The sequence below is a fragment of the Bombina bombina genome, chromosome 8 (genome assembly GCF_027579735.1).
Source record: "Bombina bombina isolate aBomBom1 chromosome 8, aBomBom1.pri, whole genome shotgun sequence".
Taxonomy (NCBI): domain Eukaryota; kingdom Metazoa; phylum Chordata; class Amphibia; order Anura; family Bombinatoridae; genus Bombina; species Bombina bombina.
In genome coordinates, this window is record NC_069506.1 from 313,197,484 (window position 1) to 313,219,325 (window position 21,842).

Below are 21,842 nucleotides of genomic sequence, written 5' to 3' on the forward strand. Positions count from 1 at the left end.
CGGTCCCTAAGGTGGAGGGAGCAGTTTCTACTTTAGCCAAGCGTACCACTATCCCGGTGGAGGATAACTGTGCTTTATCAGATCCAATGGATAAAAAATTAGAGGGTTACCTTAAGAAAATGTTTGTTCAACAAGGTTTTATATTGCAGCCTCTTGCATGCATTGCGCCTGTCACGGCTGCAGCGGCATTCTGGTTTGAGTCTCTGGAAGAGGCGATTCGCACAGCACCATTGGATGAGACTTTGAGCAAAGTTAGAACGCTTAAACTGGCTAATGCGTTTGTTTCGGATGCTGTAGTGCATTTAACCAAACTTACGGCTAAAAATTCCGGATTCGCCATACAGGCGCGCAGGGCGCTATGGCTTAAATCCTGGTCAGCAGATGTAACTTCTAAGTCTAAACTACTTAACATTCCTTTCAAAGGGCAGACCTTATTCGGGCCCGGCTTGAAGGAAATTATTGCTGACATTACGGGAGGTAAGGGCCACACCCTTCCTCAGGACAGGGCCAAATCAAAGGCCAACGGTCTAATTTTCGTGCCTTTCGTAACTTCAAGGCAGGAGCAGCATCAACTTCCTCCGCTCCAAAACAGGAAGGAACTACTGCTCGTTACAGACAGGGTTGGAAAGGCAACCAGTCATGGAACAAGGGCAAGCAGGCCAGAAAGCCTACTTCCGCCCCTAAGACAGCATGAAGACAGGGCCCCCTCTCCGGAGACCTGTCAGCGATCTACATCCCAGGTGTGGAGAACTGGGAAGCAGATTTTCTACGTCGCCAGACTTTTCATCAGGGGGAGTGGGAACTACACCCGGAGGTATTTGCTCAACTGATTCGTCGTTGGGGCAAACCGGATCTGGATCTTATGGCATCTTGCCAGAACGCCAAGCTTCCTCGTTACGGATCCAGGTCCAGGGACCCAGGAGCGGTGCTGGTAGATGCACTTGCAGCCCCTTGGGTTTTCAACATAGCTTATGTGTTTCCACCTTTTCCGTTGCTACCTCGACTGATTGCCAGGATCAAACAGGAGAGAGCATCAGTGATTCTGATAGCGCCTGCGTGGCCACGCAGGACCTGGTATGCAGACCTAGTGGACATGTCGTCCTGTCCACCATGGTCTCTACCTCTGAGGCAGGACCTTCTAATTCAGGGTCCTTTCAACCATCCAAACCTAATTTCTCTGAGGCTGACTGCTTGGAGATTGAACGCTTGATTCTATCAAAGCGTGGGTTTTCGGATTCGGTTAATGATACATTGATACAGGCTCGGAAACCTGTTACCAGAAAAATTTACCACAAGATATGGCGTAAATATTTATATTGGTGTGAATCCAAGAGTTACTCATGGAGTAAGGTTAGGATTCCTAGGATATTGGCTTTTCTACAAGAGGGTTTAGAAAAGGGCTTATCCGCTAGTTCCCTAAAGGGACAGATTTCTGCTCTGTCTATTCTTTTACACAAGCGTCTGGCAGGGAATCCAGACGTCCAGGCTTTTTGTCAGGCTTTGGCTAGGATTAAGCCTGTGTTTAAGGCTGTTGCTCCTCCGTGGAGCTTAAACTTGGTTCTTAAAGTTCTTCAGGGTGTTCCGTTTGAACCCCTTCATTCCATCGATATTAAGCTTTTATCTTGGAAAGTTCTGTTTTTGATGGCTATTTCCTCGGCTCGAAGAGTCTCTGAGTTATCTGCCTTACATTGTGATTCTCCTTATCTGATCTTTCATTCAGACAAGGTAGTCCTGCGTACTAAACCTGGGTTTTTGCCTAAGGTTGTTTCTAACAGGAATATCAATCAAGAGATTGTTGTTCCATCTTTGTGTCCTAATCCTTCTTCAAAGAAGGAACGTCTTTTGCATAATCTAGACGTGGTCCGTGCCCTGAAGTTCTATTTACAGGCAACTAAAGATTTTCGACAAACTTCTTCCCTGTTTGTCGTTTACTCTGGACAGAGGAGAGGTCAAAAGGCTTCGGCTACCTCTCTCTCTTTTTGGCTTCGTAGCATAATACGTTTAGCCTATGAGACTGCTGGACAGCAGCCTCCTGAAAGAATTACAGCTCATTCCACTAGAGCTGTGGCTTCCACTTAGGCCTTTAAAAATGAGGCCTCTGTTGAACAGATTTGCAAGGCTGCAACTTGGTCTTCACTTCATACTTTTTCCAAATTTTACAAATTTAACACTTTTGCTTCTTCGGAGGCTGTTTTTGGGAGAAAGGTTCTACAGGCAGTGGTTCCTTCTGTTTAATGTTCCTGCCTTGTCCCTCCCTTCATCCGTGTACTTTAGCTTTGGTATTGGTATCCCATAAGTAATGGATGACCCGTGGACTGAACACACTTAACAAGAGAAAACATAATTTATGCTTACCTGATAAATTTATTTCTCTTGTAGTGTGTTCAGTCCACGGCCCACCCTGTCTTTTTGAGGCATGTTCTAAATTTTAAATTATAACTCCAATCACCACTGCACCCTATAGTTTCTCCTTTCTCGTCTTGTTTTGGTCGAATGACTGGATATGACATGTGAGGGGAGGAGCTATATAGCAGCTCTGCTTGGGTGATCCTCTTGCAACTTCCTGTTGGGAAGGAGAATATATCCCATAAGTAATGGAGGACCCGTGGACTGAACACACTACAAGAGAAATACATTTATCAGGTAAGCATAAATTATGTTTTTTGAGCAACCCTGGACGACTCTGACACTACTGTCATAGTCAATCCTAAGAAGTCTTGCAAACTAAACAAGTATTTTGACGTTCCCTCCATATGATCCTTAGAGGAACAACTATCCTCTATGGGAATAGTTGTTCTCTTGGCTAGCATGGAAATTGCGCCTTCCACTTTGGGTACCGTCTGCCAAGATTACTTGATAGAGTCTGCGATAAGAAACATCTTTTTAAATATAGGGGTGGAGAAAAAGGGATACCCGGTCTCTCCCATTCCTTAGCAATAATCTCTGTAGCCCTATCTGGTACAGGAAATATCTCCACAATGGAGGGAACGTCAAAATACTTGTTTAGTTTGCTAGACTTCTTAGGATTGACTATGACAGTAGTGTCAGAGTCGTCCAGGGTAGCTAAAACCTCCTTAAGTAACAAACGGAGGTGTTCAAGCTTGAACCTGAAAGAAACAACTTCAGTATCAGTTAAAGGTATAACATTGTCTGAGATTTCACCCTCAGATGCTACCAAAGTATCTTCCTCTTCAGATTTGTGGGAAGAAACATTCGAAATAGCCACTACTGTGTCAGCAACCTTATTCATAGATTGATTACATTTCCTCTTGCGCTTTCCCTGCAGCATGGGAAAAGCAGACAACGCATCAGATACCGCTGATGACATTAGGGAAGCGATGTCTTGCAAGGTAACACCAGTGGATTAATAGAGGAAGCGCAGGGCACTGGCTGTATGGACGCTAAACTTTGGAACGCTCGAGGAGAAAGCTGCAGCATATCTTGAACATTGTCAGAAGACTCCTGAACAATGTTGGCTCAGAAAAAAGTCTATCCCTATAATGTATAGATCTCTCAATACATGAGGAACAGAAAGGGATTGGTGATTCTACATTAGCATCAAAACATAACAGAACATGTAACATCTTTCAGGGTTTCTTGGTCCATCTTTATTCACCAATAAACAGACAACTGATATTTAACTCAGAAAATATCCCCCAACAAAAGATTAAAAAATGTGTTACTGTTCCTTTAAATTTTAAACGAACAAAATAGCTGCTTTATTTTTCAACTATTAAAATTACACCTTAGCCCCCAAAAATGACTTTCAGACAACTCTACACCTCAGGGTTGCTGAGGTGCTTACCTGCCTGCCTCTAACGAAGAAAACTACTTTGACTGATCCGGACTCAACTCTGTAAACACTGCGGTCCATAACCGCAACGCTGATGAATCTGTGACGCAGCTGAATTTCCCTCTGGAGACACAGGAAGTCACAAACAAGGCTAGAAAAAAGGCGTGCAATAGGAACTGCCGCCGTATCCAACTCTGCCCGTCGTGGGCGTAACCTTAAAACTCCTAATTGGCTAATTCAATTAACACAGTCGGGAGTAAGGTATAAAAAAAAACATAATTTATGTAAGAACTTACCTGATAAATTCATTTCTTTCATATTGGCAAGAGTCCATGAGCTAGTGACGTATGGGATATACATTCCTACCAGGAGGGGCAAAGTTTCCCAAACCTCAAAATGCCTATAAATACACCCCTCACCACACCCACAATTCAGTTTAACGAATAGCCAAGAAGTGGGGTGATAAGAAAGGAGCGAAAGCATCAACAAGGAATTGGAATAATTGTGCTTTATAAAAAAAAATCATAACCACCACAAAAAAAGGGTGGGTCTCATGGACTCTTGCCAATATGAAAGAAATGAATTTATCAGGTAAGTTCTTACATAAATTATGTTTTCTTTCATGTAATTGGCAAGAGTCCATGAGCTAGTGACGTATGGGATAGCAAATACCCAAGATGTGGAACTCCAAGCAAGAGTCACTAGAGAGGGAGGGATAAAATAAAGACAGCCAATTCCGCTGAAAAAAACAATCCACAATCCAAATCAAAAGTTTTAATCTTTATAATGAAAAAAAATGAAATTATAAGTAGAAGAATCAGACTGAAACAGCTGCCTGAAGTACTTTTCTACCAAAAACTGCTTCTGAAGAAGAAAAAACATCTAAATGGTAGAATTTAGTAAAAGTATGCAAAGACCACCAAGTTGCTGCTTTGCAAATCTGATCAACAGAAGCTTCATTCTTAAAAGCCCAGGAAGTAGAAACTGACCTAGTAGAATGAGCCGTAATCCTTTGATGAATCAAAAGCTTTAACCAAGACACCAAAGAAATGGCAGAAGCCTTCTGACCTTTCCTAAAACCAGAAAAGATAACAAATAGACTAGAAGTCTTTCTGAAATCTTAGTAGCTTCAACATAATATTTCAAAATTCTGACCACATCCAAAGAATGTAAGGATCTTTCCAAAGAATTCTTAGGATTTAGGACACAAGGAAGGAACAATAATTCCTCTATTAATGTTGTTAGAATTCACAACTTGAGGTAAAAATTTAAATAAAGACCGCAAAACCACCTTATCCTGATGAAAAATCAGAAAAGGAGACTCACAAGAAAGAGCAGATAATTCAAAAACTCTTCTAGCAGAAGAGATGGCCAAAAGGAACAATACTTTCCATGAAAGTAATTTAATGTCCAAAGAATGCATATGCTCAAACGGAAGAGCCCGTTAAGCCCTCAGAACCAAATTAAGACTCCAACGAGGAGAAATTGGCTTAATGACAGGCTTGATACGAACCAAAGCCTGAACAAAACAAAGAATATCAGAAAGATTAGCATTTTTTTCTGTGAAACAGCACAGAACGAGCAGAGATTTGTCCTTTCAAGGAACTTGCAGACAAAACCTTATGAAGAAACTATAAAATCCTAGGAATTCTAAAAGAATGCCAAGAGAAATTATGAGAAGAGCATCATAAGATGTAAGTCTTCCAAACTCGATAAATCTTTCTAGACACAGATTTATGAACCTGCAACATAGTATTAATCACTGAGTCAGAGAAACCTCTATGACTAAGCACTAAGCGTTTTAATTTCCATACCATCAAATTTAATAATTTGATTTCCTGACGGAAAAAAACAAATCTTAAGATATAAGGTCTGGCCTAAATGGAAGTGACCAAGGTTGGCAACTGGACATCCGAACAAGAACCATATACCAAAACCTGAGCGGCCATGCTGGAGCCACCAGCAGCACAAACGATTGCTCCATGATGATTTTGAAAAATCACTCTTAAAAAGAAGAACCAGAAGGAGCAAAAATATAGGCAGATTGATAACTCCAAGGAAGTGTCAATGCATACACTGTTTCCGCCTGAGGATCCCCAGACCTGAATAGGTACCTGGGAAGTTTTCTTGTTTAGATGAGATGCCATCAGAACTATTACAGGAAACCCTCACATCAGAACAATTTGAAAAAACACATCTGGGTAAAGAGACCATTCTCCCGGATGTAAAGCTTGATTGACAGAGATAATCCGCTTCCCAATTGTCTAAACCTGGGATATGGACCGCAGAAATTAGACAGGAGCTGGATTTAGCCCAAGCAAGTATCCAAGATACTTCTTTCACAACCTAAGGACTGAGAATCCCACCCTGATGATTGACATACGCCACAGTTGTGACATTGTCTGTCTGAAAAACAATAACGTCTCTCTCTTCAAAAAGAAGCCAAAACTGACTAACTCTGAGAATGCACGGAGTTCCAAAATATTGAATGGTAATCTCGCCTCCTTAGATTTCCAAACCCCTTGTGCTGACAGAGATCCCCAGCCTCCCAACCTAAAAGACTCGCATCTGTAGTGATCAAGGTCCAGGTTGGATGAATCGAAAAGACCCGTAGAACTAAATGATGGTGATCTAACCACCAAGTCAAAGACAGTTGAACATTGGAATTCAAAGATATTAAAAATGATATCCTAGAATCCCTGCACCATTAATTCAGCATAAAAAACTGGAAAGGTTTCATATGAAAATGAGCAAAGGGAATCGAATACAATGCTGCAGCAATGAGACCTAAAACTTCCATGCATATAGCTACTGAAGGAAATAGAGACTGAAGGTTCCGACAAACTGAACCCAATATAATTGTCTCCTGTCTGTTAGAGACAAAGACATTGACACAATCTATATGGAAACCTAAAAAAGGTGACCCTTGTATGAGCAACCAAGGATCTTTTGATAAAAAGATCCTCCAACCATGTCTTAGAAGAAACAACAAAAGTTGAATCGTATGAGATTCTGGAGAACGAAAAGACTGAGCCAGTACCACGAGATCGTCCAAATAAGGAAACACTGAGAACCTTAAAAAGATTCTCAGAGCTGTCGCTAGACCAGAAGGAAAAGCAACAAATTGGTAATGCTTGTCAAAAAAAAGAGAATATCAGAAAATGAAAATAATCTGAATGAAAACAGAAGAAGATATGCATCTATTGTATCTATTGTAAACAAATAATGCCCTTACTGACCAAAAAGGCAGAATAGACCATATAAACACCATTCTGAAAGAAGAAACTCTTATATGACAAATCAAAAAGATTTTCTATCTTTGGGACAATGAATAGTTTTGAACAAAACCCCAAACCCTGTTCATGAAATGGAACTGGTATGAATACCCCAGATAACTCCAAGTCTGAGCAGCGCCTTGAGACCCCAACGGGTAACCAACCGCGCCTCACAAGTACCCAACACATACAGATCTGAAACATACTTCAGAAAAGTGTGAGCCTTTACTGGAATATGCTAGAGAGAAAAAAACTTCTCACAGGCGGTTTTACTCTGAATCCTATTCAGTACCCCAATCTAAGAAGTTTGGACCGAATTGAACCAAACAAATTTAAAAAAAGTCTTAACCTGCCCCTTACCAGCTAAGCTGGAATAAAAAAACCGCACCTACATGCAAATTTGGGGGGCTGACTTTGATCTTTTAAATAGCTTAAATTCATTCCATGTTGAAGAAAGCTTCCAATTATAAACATGTTACTTGGGGAAGAATTAGGATTCCGTTCCTTATTAAGAACAAACTATTATAAGCTTAAGATTTACTCTTAGAACTCAATCTTGAAGCAACAAAAAAAACTCCCTTCCCCAGAGTAACAGTTTGAAAAAATGAATCCAATTGTGAACCAAATAATTGATTACCTTGGAAAAAAAGAAATATGGATTTTAGAAATCAAATTAGCATTCCAAGATTAAGTCACAAAGTTCTTCTAGCTAAAAATAGCTAAAGACATAGATTTAACCTCAATTGTAAAAATATCAAAAACATTACGACACAAATGAAATTATTAGCATGTTGATCAACTTAACAATGCTAAAACAAATCATAATCCAACACTTGTTGCACTAAAGCAGTGATTTTTAACCTTTTTTTTGCCGTGGCACACTTTTTTACATTAAAAAATCCTGTGGCACACCACCATCCCAAAATTTAAAAAAAAATCACACATTGTAGCCTAATACAGCATATATTTATACACATACACACAAACACACTGTATGTATTGTGCTGTTATGCCATACCTCCTACAAACTACCCCTGCACTGGGAGTAAAAAACAAGCAAAGTTTAAAAAATATGTCACACTGTTGTCAGTCTGCCGTGGCACACCTGAGGATCTCTCATGGCACACTAGTGTGCCACGGCACACTGGTTGAAAAACACTGCACTAAAGTATCCAACCAGAAAGTTGAAGCATTTGCAACATCAGCCAAATAAATTGCAGGCCTAAGAAAAGGACCTGAAATAAAATATTTTTCCTTAAATAAGATAGAAGTTTCCCATCTGAAGAAAAAAAAAAAAATACTATTTTCTATAGGAATAGTAATATGTTTAGCAAGAGTAGAGATAGCCCCATTAACTTTAGGGATCTTTCCTCAAAACTTTAAAACTAACTGCCGGCAAAGGATACAATTTAAAAACCTTAAAGAAGGAATAAAAGAAGTCCCAGGCCTTTTCCATTCCCTAGTATCATGAACTGGGAAAAAACCTCTGAAGAAACCACAGGAGGTTAATGAGCCGAATTTAAATGTTAGCTAGTATTAAATCAAAAGAACTAGACTCCTCAATATCCAATAAATGTACTCTATTTAAAAATAAAAAAGTAGATTTGTTAGTGTCAAATATCTGATGAAGTATATTCTAAATGAGAAAAAACATCATTAGAGAAGGATAATTTAGTATGTTGTCGGTCATTTGAAAATTCATCAACTAAATGAGAAGTTTAAAAAAGACCTATAAATTTTATTAGAAGGCGGGATGTCAGACAAAGCCTTTAGGATAGAATCAGAAAAACATTCTCATAGATTCCTAGGTATATCTTGTACATTAGATGTAAAAAGAATAGCAATAGATAATGCATAAATACTAATGGACTCTGCATGTAAAAGTTTATCATGATAACTTATTACAAACCATAGCTAAAGATAAAATTCATAACATTAAAATAAATGAACTTAGCTTTGGTAGGACTGATATCAGTCATCAGGAATCCAACAGTATTTTCTGATACAGGAACAGTTTTTGGAATATCTTGCAATGTGTAATAGAAAAACAACATATAAAGCAAAATTATCAAATTCCTTAAATGACAGTTTCAGGAATGGGAATAAATGCAAACAGAACAAGCCTCTAGAAACCAGAAGCAACTAGAGTGAGACTTAATGTAAAAAACTGGCGCCAAGTATGACGCCCACATATTTTTTGGCTCCAAAAACGTCTAACAAACACGAGAGTCAAAAATGACGCAACTACGTGAAAACTTCCGGCGTCAACTACGACGCCGGAAATGACGTAATTGACAGACAAACGTCAATCTCGCGCCAAAAATGACGCAATAAATTCGAACATTTTTTGCACCCGCAAACTTAACAGCCCACAGTTTAAAGGAAAAAAGTCAATTGAAAATTTAAAGGTAAGAAAAATATTTAATTCACATGCATTTTCCCAAAAAATGAAACTGACAGTCTGAAAGAAGGAAAATAAACTGATTGACCTGAATCATGGCAAATATAAGTATAAAACATATATTTAGAACTTTACATATAAAGTGCCAAACCATAGCTGAGAGTGTCATAAATAAAATAAGACTTACTTACCCAAAGACACTCATCTACATAAAGTAGATAGCCAAACCAGTACTGAAACGAGAATCAGTAGAGGTAATGGTATATAAGAGTATATCGTCGATCTGAAAAGGGAGGTAGGAGAAGAAATCTCTACGACCGTTAACAGAGAACCTATGAAATAGATCCCCTAGAGGAAGACCATGGTATTCAAATAGGCAATACTCTCTTCACATCCCTCTGACATTCACTGCACTCTGAGAGGAAAACCGGGCTTCAGCCTGCTGCGAAATGCATATCAACTTAGAAATCTAGCACAAACTTACTTCACCACCTCCATGGGAGGCAAAGTTAGTAAAACTGAATTGTGGGTGTGGTGAGGGGTGCATTTATAGGCATTTTGAGGTTTGGGAAACTTTGCCCCTCCTGGTAGGAATGTATATCCCATACGTCACTAGCTCATGGACTCTTGCCAATTACATGAAAGAAAAATAGTTTCTGCAGTGTAGGTTCCCCCCTAATACGCCAACCTCCAGGATCCCCCCCCCCAAACAGCACTCAACCTCCCCCTCTTCCTATTTGTGGCCATTTTAGGTACTGGCAGCTACCTACCAGTACCCAATTTCTTAACAAATTAGCTTTTTTTTTTAACCCCAATTTCCCATAGTGTAGCTGCCCCCCTAAATATCCTTTCCCCAGATCCCAATTCAAACAATATTTCCCCTCTCCCTGTCACATAGATCGATCGGTCGCAAGCTCCCGCCCACCTTACCGGAACAGTGGCAGGAACTAGTCCAGCGATGGGCGGGCCACCCGCCCACCCACCTCCCTGCAGCTGCTCCCACCCACCAACGATCTGCACCATTGTTGGCCAAAGCAAAGAAGGCCACAGAGTGGCCCCCTCTGCATCGGTGTGCCAAAAAAAAGTATTGCAGTGATGCCTCAAAAACGAGGCATTACAGCATTACCTTGAAAGCGGCTGGGTACGTCGTTGGTCTTTAACGCCCAGTTTGTGTATGATGTACCCTGTACGACGTGTGTCGTTAAGGGGTTAAGTAAGTCACTGGCAACCTGTACGGGATCTGGTTATTGTCCCAGAAAAGGAACACACACTAGTTATGATCATGGATTAAAAGTAATTTAACACACACACACACACACACACACATATATATATATAATTTGATGTGCTTAAAATAATAAAATGATTTTCCCTGTCTTCTATATAGCCGTGGGAATTACCCAGTGAGCAATCTGTCCCCTAGGAATGGATTGTGCAAAAGCATTTTTTGTTCATTTTAATATTAATTTGAATTAACTTTAGCTTAAAAAGGACCACTCACAGCAGTAGAATTACATAATTAACAAGTGAATAATAAAAAACTAAATTTATGCTTACCTGATAAATATATTCATTTCCGGACATGGAGAGTCCGCAACGTCATTCCATTACTAATGGGATATTCAAATCCTGGCCAGCAGGAGGAGGCAAAGAGCACCCCAGCAAAAGCTGTTAAGTGTAACTGCCTTACCCATAACCCCCTTACCCATAACCCCCAGTCATTCCGCCAAAGGAAATTGAAAAGAAACACAAGGGTGAAAAAGGTGCCTGAGGTTTACTCAAAAAAAACTACAGAATTATTTTTTTTTTAAAAAAGAAGGCGGGATCGTGGACTCTCCATGTCCGGAAAGAAAGAAATTTATCAGGTATGCATAAATTTTGTTTTCTTTACTATGACATGGAGAGTCCCACAAAGTCATTCCAATTAATAGTGGGAACCAATACCCAAACTAAAGGACACGGAATGAACAGGGAGGGAGAACAAAGCAGGAGGACCTAAACAGAAAGCACCACTGCTTTTAGAACCTTTCTCCCAAAAGAGGCCTCAGCCGAGGCAAAAGTATCAAATTTGTAGAATTTAGAAAAAAGGATGCAGAGAGGACCATGTAGTCGCCTTGCAAATCTGATCCACAGAAGCTTCATTTTTTGAAAGCCCAAGAAAAGGAGACAGCCCTATTGGAAGGAGCCGTAATTGTCTTAGGAGGCTGCTGTCCAGCAGTCTCATAAGCAAAACGAATCAAATTTCTCAACCAGAGAGAAAGAAGTAGAAGTGGCCTTCAGACCCTTACATTTTCCAGAGAAAACAATAAACATGGCAGAAGGTCGCCGAAAATCTTTAGTAGCTAGTAAATAAAATATTAGAACACGCACAACATACAAGTTATGCAAAAGACCTTCCTTATGAGAAGAATTAGGACAAAAAGAAGGAGCTACAATTTCATGATTAATGTTTCCATCCGACACCAACTTAGGGAGAAAACCCAATTTAGTACGAAGGACCGCATTAGCTGCATGAAAGATAAGGTACGGGGAATCGCACTGCAGAGCTGAAAGCTCAGAAACTCTGCGAGCAGAAGAAATAGCAAGGAGAAAAAAAAAAAAAAAAAAAACTTTCCAAGATAACAATTTTAAATCAACAACATGCATCGGCTCAAACGGAGCCTGCAAGAACTAGATTAAGGCTCCAAGGAAGAGCAACAGGATTAAAACACAGGCCTGATTCTGACCAGGGCCTGTACCAAAGCTTGAACATCTGGAAAGTCTACCAGATAAGGCAGAAATCTGACCCTTCAGAGTACTGACTGACAAAACTTTCTCCAGGTCATCCTGAAGAAAGGATAAAATACAGGAATCCTCACCCGGCTCCAGGAGAAACCTTTAGATTCACACCATTAAGATATTTACGTCATACCTTATGGTAAACCTTGCGAGTAACAGGTTTGCAAGTCTGAAGCATAGTGCCAATGACAACTTCGGAAAAACCCTGTCTAGAAAGAACTAGGCGTTCAATCTCCAAGCAGTCAGTTTCAGAGAATCCCGGTTTGGATGGAGGAATGGACCCTGAATTAGAAGGTCCTTCCTCAGAGGTTACCTCCAAGGAGGTAGAGATGACATCCCACCAGATCCGCGAACCAGATCCTGCGAGTCGAAAAAGGAGCTATTAGGTATATCAATGCTCTCTCCTGTTTTATACAAGCAATGACTCATGGAAGGAGAGCAACCGGAAGAAAACAGATATGCCAGAGAGAACATCCAAGGAACCGCTAGAGCCTCTATCAGAGCGGCGTGAGGATCTCTTGACCTAGAACCGTACATTGGAAACTTGGCGATTGGACGAGACGCCATAAGATTCAACTCCGGAACCCCCCACCTGAGGGATATCTTTGAGAACGCTTCCGGAAGGAGAGACCACTCCCCGGGAAGAAAAATCTGGCTGCTCAGAAATCCACCTCCAAAAAGTCGACCCCTGGAATGTGGATGGCAGAGAGGAGACAATCGTGAGTTTCCGCACACTGCAGAATGCTCGTCTCCTCCTTCATGGTCAAGGAACTCAGAGTTCCTCCCCGGAGGGAGATGTAAGCCACTGAGGAGATGCGTCCGACTGGAATATGAGAAACCAGACAAAAAATTGAGGCCAAGCTGTCAAGGCATTGAAGACTGCTCTCAACTTTAAGACGTTTATGGGAAGAGAAAACTTCTCCCGAGTCCACAGGTCCGTAACTTTCAGTGAGCGCCAAACTGTTCCACAGCGAAACAGGCTGATGTCCATAATCACAAGATCCCAGGAAGGTCTCAGGAAGCAAAAGTCCCGAGACAGATAATCCAGTGAAATCCACCACAAGAGAAAATCTCTTAGTTATGGGATCCAGATTTATCCTCTGTGATAAATCTAAATGGTCTCCGTTCCATAGACTGAGCAAGAAAAGTTGCAGAGGACGCAGATGGAACAGAGTAAAAGGAATGATGTCTATGGAAGCAACCAACAGACCAATCATCTCCATACATTGAGGCACAGACTGACAAATAGCCAAATGGAGAGAAAGGCAAGAAGGTTGGATTTTTGACGTCCGTCAGGAAAATTATCATGGACAAGGAATCTATGATAGTCCCTAGAAAACACACACTCTAGTAGCTAGAACTAGAGCACTGATTACCCGATTCCCTTCCCACCCATGGGAACCAATTCTGTATGAAATCTTGTAAGATGAAAAGATGACACTTGAACTAAGAAGTTTTACAGGTAAGGCTCCACCGCAATTTTTTTAGATATAACTACTGTCAAAAGAGCCCCCAAAACCCTTATAAAGATTCTGGGAGTTAAAGCCAGGCCAAAAAGAAAGGGCAACTAACCGCAAAGTTTATCCAGGAAGGCAAACCACAGAAACAGGGAAAGATCCCTGAAAAAGGGAACATGAAGATACTCATCCTTCAGGTCTATGGTCGACCTGGACTGACCCACTAAGACCAAGGGAATAATGGAACAAATGGATTCCATTTAGGAGGACGGAACGGTTGAGACACTTTAGGACTAAAAAATTACGTAAAATCCCTCCTATGTCAGAACCGCCAAAAAAAAATTTCTATAAAAGGAACAGGATCAATCCCAGGTGGATTCATCCCATGACCACCTGCATGCAAAGCAGGGAAGCTAACCACCAAGCAGAATTATCCTCTCTCTGTACGAGGATTGCAGATCATTTTGTGAATGAATCTGCCCCTGGGAGGATAAGTCTCCTATTCTGTAACCTAAGTTACGAAGTCCACTGCCCCTAAAGCGAAAACCCTAACTCCATCCAGGAAAGGATCAGGGGCAGTCCCTTCACGCTGACGTAGAATCAGTGGAAGGTTTCTTGGCTAGCTTCCCCTTATTCCAAGCTGATTGGACCTCCAAGACGACAAATTATTTAATCTTGGAAAAGGAGGAGGAAGACTTCTGTCCCCTAAAGTGTAGAAAAATTAAATTCTGGCAACCTTTAAAACTATTCTCCTGTCCTGAAGAAGAAAGGCTGGCTTTCCACCTGCAACTGCAGAAAAGCCCGATAAGGACAGAATAATATTTTGCCCATATAAGGCAAAAAAACGCAGAAGAATAGATTTGGATATAACATCCGCATACCAAGACAATATCCACAAAGCTCTGTGAGCTGGAACTGCAAGGAAAAAAAATTAGGCTCCTAGCCTAACCACATGCAAGATTGGTCACAGAAAAAAGAATTTATCAACCTTGGGGTTCTGATCCAATTTTGGATCTCCTCTATAGAATTCTCCTCCAAATCAGTAGACAAGGAGACACTCCATTCCCATCCAAAGGATTCTTAAAGAAGAAAATATCCTGCAGGGATATTGATTCCTGACTAAGGAGGACATAGTGCCAAATCAGACTTCTGAGACACAAGGAAATGAAAGAATCATCTCATATAAGTATAAAAGGAATTGAACAGCACGTCAATCACATTACTATAGAAAGGATTGAAAAAAGCTGCATATACAAAAGGTATAATAAGATAGCACCTTAAAAGATAAAAGAAGCTGAACTTTAATTGAGTTGTCACCAAATGGTACAAAGTACAATAAAAACACACAGTATAAATTGAATCAGGTGAATATACATCCTGCAAATAAAAACTGCATGTAAATACTTTCCACCTGAAACTTCAGAAAAAGAGATGGGCTCTTAATTCTTAAAAAGCATGATTAGCATTAGATGCCAATATAATTATCAGGATATGCAACCCGAAACTAAAACTGCAGACAGACAAGTTTATTGTAAAAAAACAGATATCAACCAGCAGCCATCAATAAAAAACAGACATTAACAGGATAATAAATCCTTAAAAGGAAAAAAAACTGCAGGGACATAAGCTTATCACAACAAACTCAGCCCTTACATTCCTTAGGAACACTGAAAGCAGTTAACTGCCACTAGATGGCAGGCAAGTATCAGAAACATAGAATATATTAGAAAATACACCCATAAGTATTCTGATAAACGTCACAAATAAATTGTTGAAAGTATTATACGTTTCTCCCTCTATAAAACACAACATGCACCTGAACTTTAGGTGGCTAGTCTAAAGAGAGAGAAAAGTTATAAACACTCGCTCAGATGACACTACTTGATGCAATAAGATCCAATATGGCGCCTATACACCGTCACCGGATCCTAATAACTAAAAGCTCATCCCACACAGCTAGCTACTGAGCGCCCCACAGTACAATTAACAAGCTGCAGGAAAAACATCCGCCACTTATGGCGGTTACCTCCGGAGCAGGATGAAAATCAAATATCTGTCACAAGGAGAAGAAAGTCTGACAGGAATAACAGCCTGAAGACATGTAACAGGCGCCAACTGCCATAGCCTAAACAACAAACATCAGGAGCTTAGTTACTGCACCACACTAACCGAACCCTCTAATCAAGGAAAGAATTAGCAAGTACATTCTGTGCGCCATTTAACCAATTACAGCGCCATAATTCGATAACAGAAGCATTTGGATTTAGTCTTTAAATGAAATCCCATTTGCCCCTTAGAGATATTAAACATCCGTTAAAACAGACTGTGCAGGGAAAAAGAATGGGAAGGTAAGGCTGACCACAAAAAGCCGTATCCCACACCCATAAAGCCTGGGCTAGTCAGAATTTGCCCGGCAATGGAGGCGGCTTAAAATCCCTTCACAGGCATAAACCCGACATCAGCCACAAATATCACAATATATATATATATAAAATAAGCATAAATACCTTGAGTAGTAGGTACCAGGTCCCACTATGTCCCCGATTGTCCCAATCCTTCTGCCATCTAAGAAATATAAATGAAAACTCTGCTGTGGAGCAGGCACAGCAGCTGCAGGTCTGATAGCCTCACTTGACCGCCAACAGGGACCTGTAGAAACAGAAAGAGCAGAGCAACTAACTTTGGCTTTCTATCAAAGGGGTAGCAATAATGTTAGAACTAAAGCAAAGACAACCTCGCCGCTTTCTAACTGCTAACAGCCACCATTGCTCTTACTAAAGAGATTGACATGGACACAGCACAGCCCCAAATCCTTGTATGTAGGGAAAAGTACCTATAAAAGTAATAAATATCTTTAGACACCAAACTCGCACATCCTCCATTGACAAAGGCAAAGAGAATGGGTAAGGCAGTTACACTTAACAGCTTTTGCTGGGGTGCTCTTTGCCTCCTCCTCCTGGCCAGGAGTTGAATATCCCACTAGTAATTGGAATGACGTTGTGGACTCTCTATGTCATAGGAAAGAAAGAGACAATGATTTAACACTTACTCTGAATTTCAAATAAGCAGTAGATTTATTTTCTGACAATTTTTTTTTCTCTCCCATTTTCCAGCCCACTGCATCATGTGACAGACATCAGCCAATCACAGACTAGTATACGTATACCCCATGACCTTGTGCACATGCTCAGTAGTAGCTTGTTCCTTAGAAAGTGTGAACATAAAAAGACTACAAAATGAGATTATAGAAGTAAATTGGAAAGCGTCCTAAAACTGCTGCTCTTTCTGATAATAATGACTTGAGTGTCCCTTTAATCTTTACCAAGCAAACATATTTGATTGCTGATCCTTCACATGCATGATAAGAGAAATGTTAACTTTTACTGTCTCCTTCAGACTCATTTAGATTCCCAGGCCATTCTGTTTGCTAAACTGCAAAGTACTTTGTTATTAAAGGGACACTGAACCCAAAAATTTTCTTTTGTGATTCAGATAGAGCATGACATTGTAAGCAACTTTCTAATTTACTCCTATTATCAAATTTTCTTCATTCTCTTGCTATCTTTATATGAAATGCAAGAATGTAAGTTTAGATGCCGGCCCACTTTTGGGTTGTTCTTGCCGATTGGTGGATACATTCATCCACCAATAAAAAGTGCTGTCCAGAGTTCTAAACCAAAAAAAAAAAAAGCTTAGATGCCTTCTTTTTCAAATAAAGATACATAGAGAACGAAAAAATAATAGGAGTAAATTAGAAATTTGCTTAAAATTGCATGCTCTATCTGAATCACAAAAGAAAAAAATTGGGTTCAGTGTCCCTTTAAGCAAAAATGATCTCACCACAACATAAATACTTAGAGAGGCAAAGGAACTGAACCTAATAAACAGCCCTCTCAGGGAGCTGCAAGCAAACATTGCTTGTGCAATGAGAAACTAGTTTTAATGCTCAGGAAATATAGCACAGTCACTTTATTGTATGGAAAATATTGGCTTTCACTTATAAGACATTAAATATTTATAGAGGAAGCATTACCTGGAGGGCAGATTTCCTGACGTTTGTTTTCTCATCCCCAGCTCTGTGGCGCAACATCACAAGAACCTCTTTTCCTATTTGGGGAAAGAAAAAGGGAAAAAAAAAAAAAAAAAAGATAACGTTTACAAGTTGTTGTTTTTTTTTACACACGTGGATAACTATTCTCATCAGGTATTGGACAACTGATATTCAAGTAGTTGAACAAATAACTTCCTGATAGCTTAAATTTAAAAAGCTATTAATAAAAAATATTTAGAGGACTTAAAGGGACAGTAAAGTAAAAAAAATAAATATCTTTCATGATTTAAATAGGGCATGCAATTTTAAACAACTTTCCAGTTTACTTTTATTACCAATTTTGCTTTGTTCTCTTGGTATTCTTAGTTGAAAGCTAAATCTAGGAGGTTCATGTGCTAATTTCTTAGACCTTGAAGACTGCCTCTAATCGTAAAGCATTTTGACAGTTTTTCACCACTAGAGGGCGTTAGTTCATGTGTTTCCTATAGATAACATTGAGCTCAGGCACATGAAGCTCCTAGGAGTCAGTACTGATTGGCTAAAAATGAAAGTTTGTCAAAAGAACTGAAATAAAGGGGCAGTTTGCAGAGGCATAGATACTAGGTAATCACAGAGGTAAAAAACAATTTATGCTTACCTGATAAATTTATTTCTCATGTGATGTATCGAGTCCACGGATTCATCCTTACTTGTGGGATATTCTCCTCCCCTACAGGAAGTGGCAAAGAGAGCACCCACAGCAGAGCTGCCTATATAGCTCCCCCCTTAACTCCACCCCCCAGTCATTCGACCGAAGGCTAGGAAGAAAAAGGAGAAACCATAGGGTGCAGTGGTGACTGAAAGTTTAAAAATAAAAATATATATGCCTTTCTTAAAAAACAGGGCAGGCCGTGGACTCGATACATCATAAGAGAAATAAATTTATCAGGTAAGCATAAATTATGTTTTCTCTTGTAAGATGTATCGAGTCCACGGATTCATCCTTACTTGTGGGATACCAATACCAAAGCTTTAGGACACGGATGAAGGGAGGGACAAGACAGGGACCTTAAACGGAAGGCACCACTGCTTGTAGAACCTTTCTCCCAAAAATAGCCTCCGAAGAAGCAAAAGTATTGAATTTGTAAAATTTGGAAAAAAGTATGACGCGAAGACCAAGTCGCCGCCTTACAAATCTGTTCAACAGAAGCCTCATTTTTAAAAGCCCATGTGGAAGCCACAGCTCTAGTAGAATGAGCAGTAATCCTTTCAGGAGGCTGCCGTCCAGCAGTCTCATAGGCTAAACGGATGATGTTTTTCAGCCAAAAGGAAAGAGAGGTAGCCGTAGCCCTTTGACCTCTCCGCTTACCAGAACAAACAAAGAAGATGTTTGACGGAAATTTTTAGTTGCTTGTAAGTAGAATTTTAAAGCACGAACCACATCAAGATTGTGTAACAGACGTTCCTTCTTAGATGAAGGATTAGGACACAAAGAAGATACCACAATCTCTTGATTGATATTCTTATTAGAAACAACCGTAGGAAGAAACCCAGGTTTGGTACGTAAAACCACCTTATCTGCATGGAAAACAAGGTAAGGGGAATCACATTGTAAAGCAGATAGCTCAGAAACTCTTCAAGCCGAAGAGATAGCTACTAAAAACAAAACTTTCCAAGATAAAAGCTTAATATCTATGGAATGCATAGGTTCAAACGGAACCCCTTGAAGAACATTAAGAACTAAGTTTAGGCTCCATGGCGGAGTAATAGGTTTAAATACAGGCTTGATTCTGACCAAAGCCTGACTAAATGCTTTAACGTCTGGGACATCTGCCAGACGTTTGTGAAGTAGAATAAACAAAAGCAGATATTTGACCCTTAAGAGAACCAGCAGATAATCCCTTCTCCAAACCATCTTGGAGAAAAGACAATATTCTAGGAATCCTAATCTTACTCCATGAGTAACCTTTGGATTCACACCAATAAAGATATTTGCGCCAAATCTTATGATAAATCTTCCTGGTGACAGGCTTTCTAGCCTGAATCAGGGTATCAATGACCGATTCAAAGAAACCACGCTTTAATAAAATCATGCGTTCAATCTCCAAGCAGTCAGACGCAGAGAAATTAGATTTGGATGCATGAACGGGCCTTGAATTAGAAGGTCCCGCCTCATTGGCAGAGTCCACGGTGGAACCGAGGACATGTCCACTAGGTCTGTATACCAAGTCCTGCGTGGCCACGCAGGAGCTATCAGAATTACCGAAGCTCTCTCCTGCTTGATTCTGGCAACCAGACGTTGAAGGAGAGGAAACGGTGGAAATACATAAGCCAGATTGAAGGACCAAGGCACTGCTAGAGCATCTATCAGTACTGCCTTGGGATCCCGGGACCTGGACCCGTAACGAGGAAGTTTGGCATTCTGACGAGACGCCATCAGATCCAATTCTGGAGTGCCCCATAGCTGAATCAGCTGGGCGAATACCTCCGGATGGAGTTCACACTCCCCTGAATGAAGAGTCTGACGACTTAGAAAATCCACCTCCCAGTTCTCTACTCCTGGGATGTGGATTGCTGAGAGATGGCAAGAGTGATCCTCTGCCCACCGAATTATTTTCGTTACCTCCATCATCGCTAGAGAACTCCTTGTTCCTCCCTGATTGATATAAGCTACAGTCGTGATGTTGTCCGACTGAAACCTGATGAATTTGGCCGCAGCAAGCTGAGGGCACGCCTGAAGCGCATTGAAAATCGCTCTCAGTTCTAAAATGCTTATCGGGAGGAGAGCTTCCTCCCGAGACCATAAGCCCTGTGCTTCAGGGAGTTCCAGACTGCGCCCCAGCCTAACAGGCTGGCACCTGTTGTTACAATGAGCCATTCTGGCCTGCGGAAGCACATTCCTTGAGACAGGTGGTCCTGAGACAACCACCAGAGAAGAGAATCTCTGGTCTCCTGGTCCAGATGCAGTTGAGGAGACAAAACTGCATAAACCCCATTCCACTGTTTGAGCATGCATAGTTGCAGTGGTCTGAGGTGTAGACTGGCAAAAGGAACTATGTCCATTGCCGCTACCATGAGTCCGATTACCTCCATACACTGAGCCACTGATGGCCGAGGAATGGAATGAAGAGCTCGGCAAGTGGATAAGAGTTAACTTTCTGACGGAGGTCAGAAAAATGTTCATTTCTACCGAGTCTATCAGAGTCCCTAGGAAGGAAACTCTTGTAAGAGGGACGAGAGAACTCTTTTTATGTTCACCTTCCACCCGTGAGATGTCAGAAAAGCCAACACAATGTCTGTGTGAGACTTGGCTAGCTGGAAAGTAGACGCCTGAATTAAAATGTCGTCTAGATAAGGTGCCACTGCTATGCCCCGTGGTCGTAGAACCGCCAGAAGGGACCCTAGCACTTTTGTGAAAATTCTGGGAAAATACTGGTAATGCCTGTCCAGAAAGGCGAATCTGAGGAATTGATCATGATCTCTGTGAATAGGGATGTGTAGATACGCATCCTTTAAGTCCACGGTAGTCATATATTGACCCTCCTGGATCAGAGGCAGAATAGTCCGAATAGTCTCCATCTTGAATGATGGAACTTTGAGAAACTTGTTTAGAATTTTGAGATCCAAGATTGGTCTGAAAGTTCCCTCTTTCTTGGGAACCACAAACAGGTTTGAATAAATTGGATCGGGGGCTACCCCTTCATGCTGTCTTAGAGGCAGCTGCAGGCTTCTTAGCCTGTTTACCCTTGTGCCAAGCCTGGTTAGGTCTCCAGACTGACTTGGATTGGGCAAAATTCCCCTCTTGCTTTGTAGCAGAGGAAGCTGAAGCGGGACCACTCTTAAAGTTCCCGAAAGGAACGAAAATTATTTTGTTTGGCCCTCATCTTATTTGATCTATCCTGAGGGAGGGCATGACCTTTCCCTCCAGTGATGTCTGAAATAATCTCCTTCAGTTCAGGCCCGCATAGGGTCTTACCTTTGAAAGGAATGTTCAAAAGTTTAGATTTAGATGACACTTCAGCAGACCAGGACTTAAGCCATAACGCCCTGCGTGCTAAAATGGCAAAACCTGAATTCTTTGCCGCTAATTTAGCCGGTTGAAAAGCGG

General features: G+C 40.8%; 1 protein-coding gene across 1 annotated transcript in view; it reads right to left on the reverse strand.

The window, feature by feature from the left end:
- Positions 1 to 21,842, reverse strand: part of NCAPD3 (non-SMC condensin II complex subunit D3) — a 273,275-nt gene that overhangs the window by 172,456 nt on the left and 78,977 nt on the right. The window contains exon 14 of the mRNA XM_053691510.1: positions 17,738 to 17,811. Within this exon, the coding sequence (XP_053547485.1) occupies positions 17,738 to 17,811 (74 nt within the window). The remainder of the gene's footprint in view (positions 1 to 17,737; positions 17,812 to 21,842) is intronic.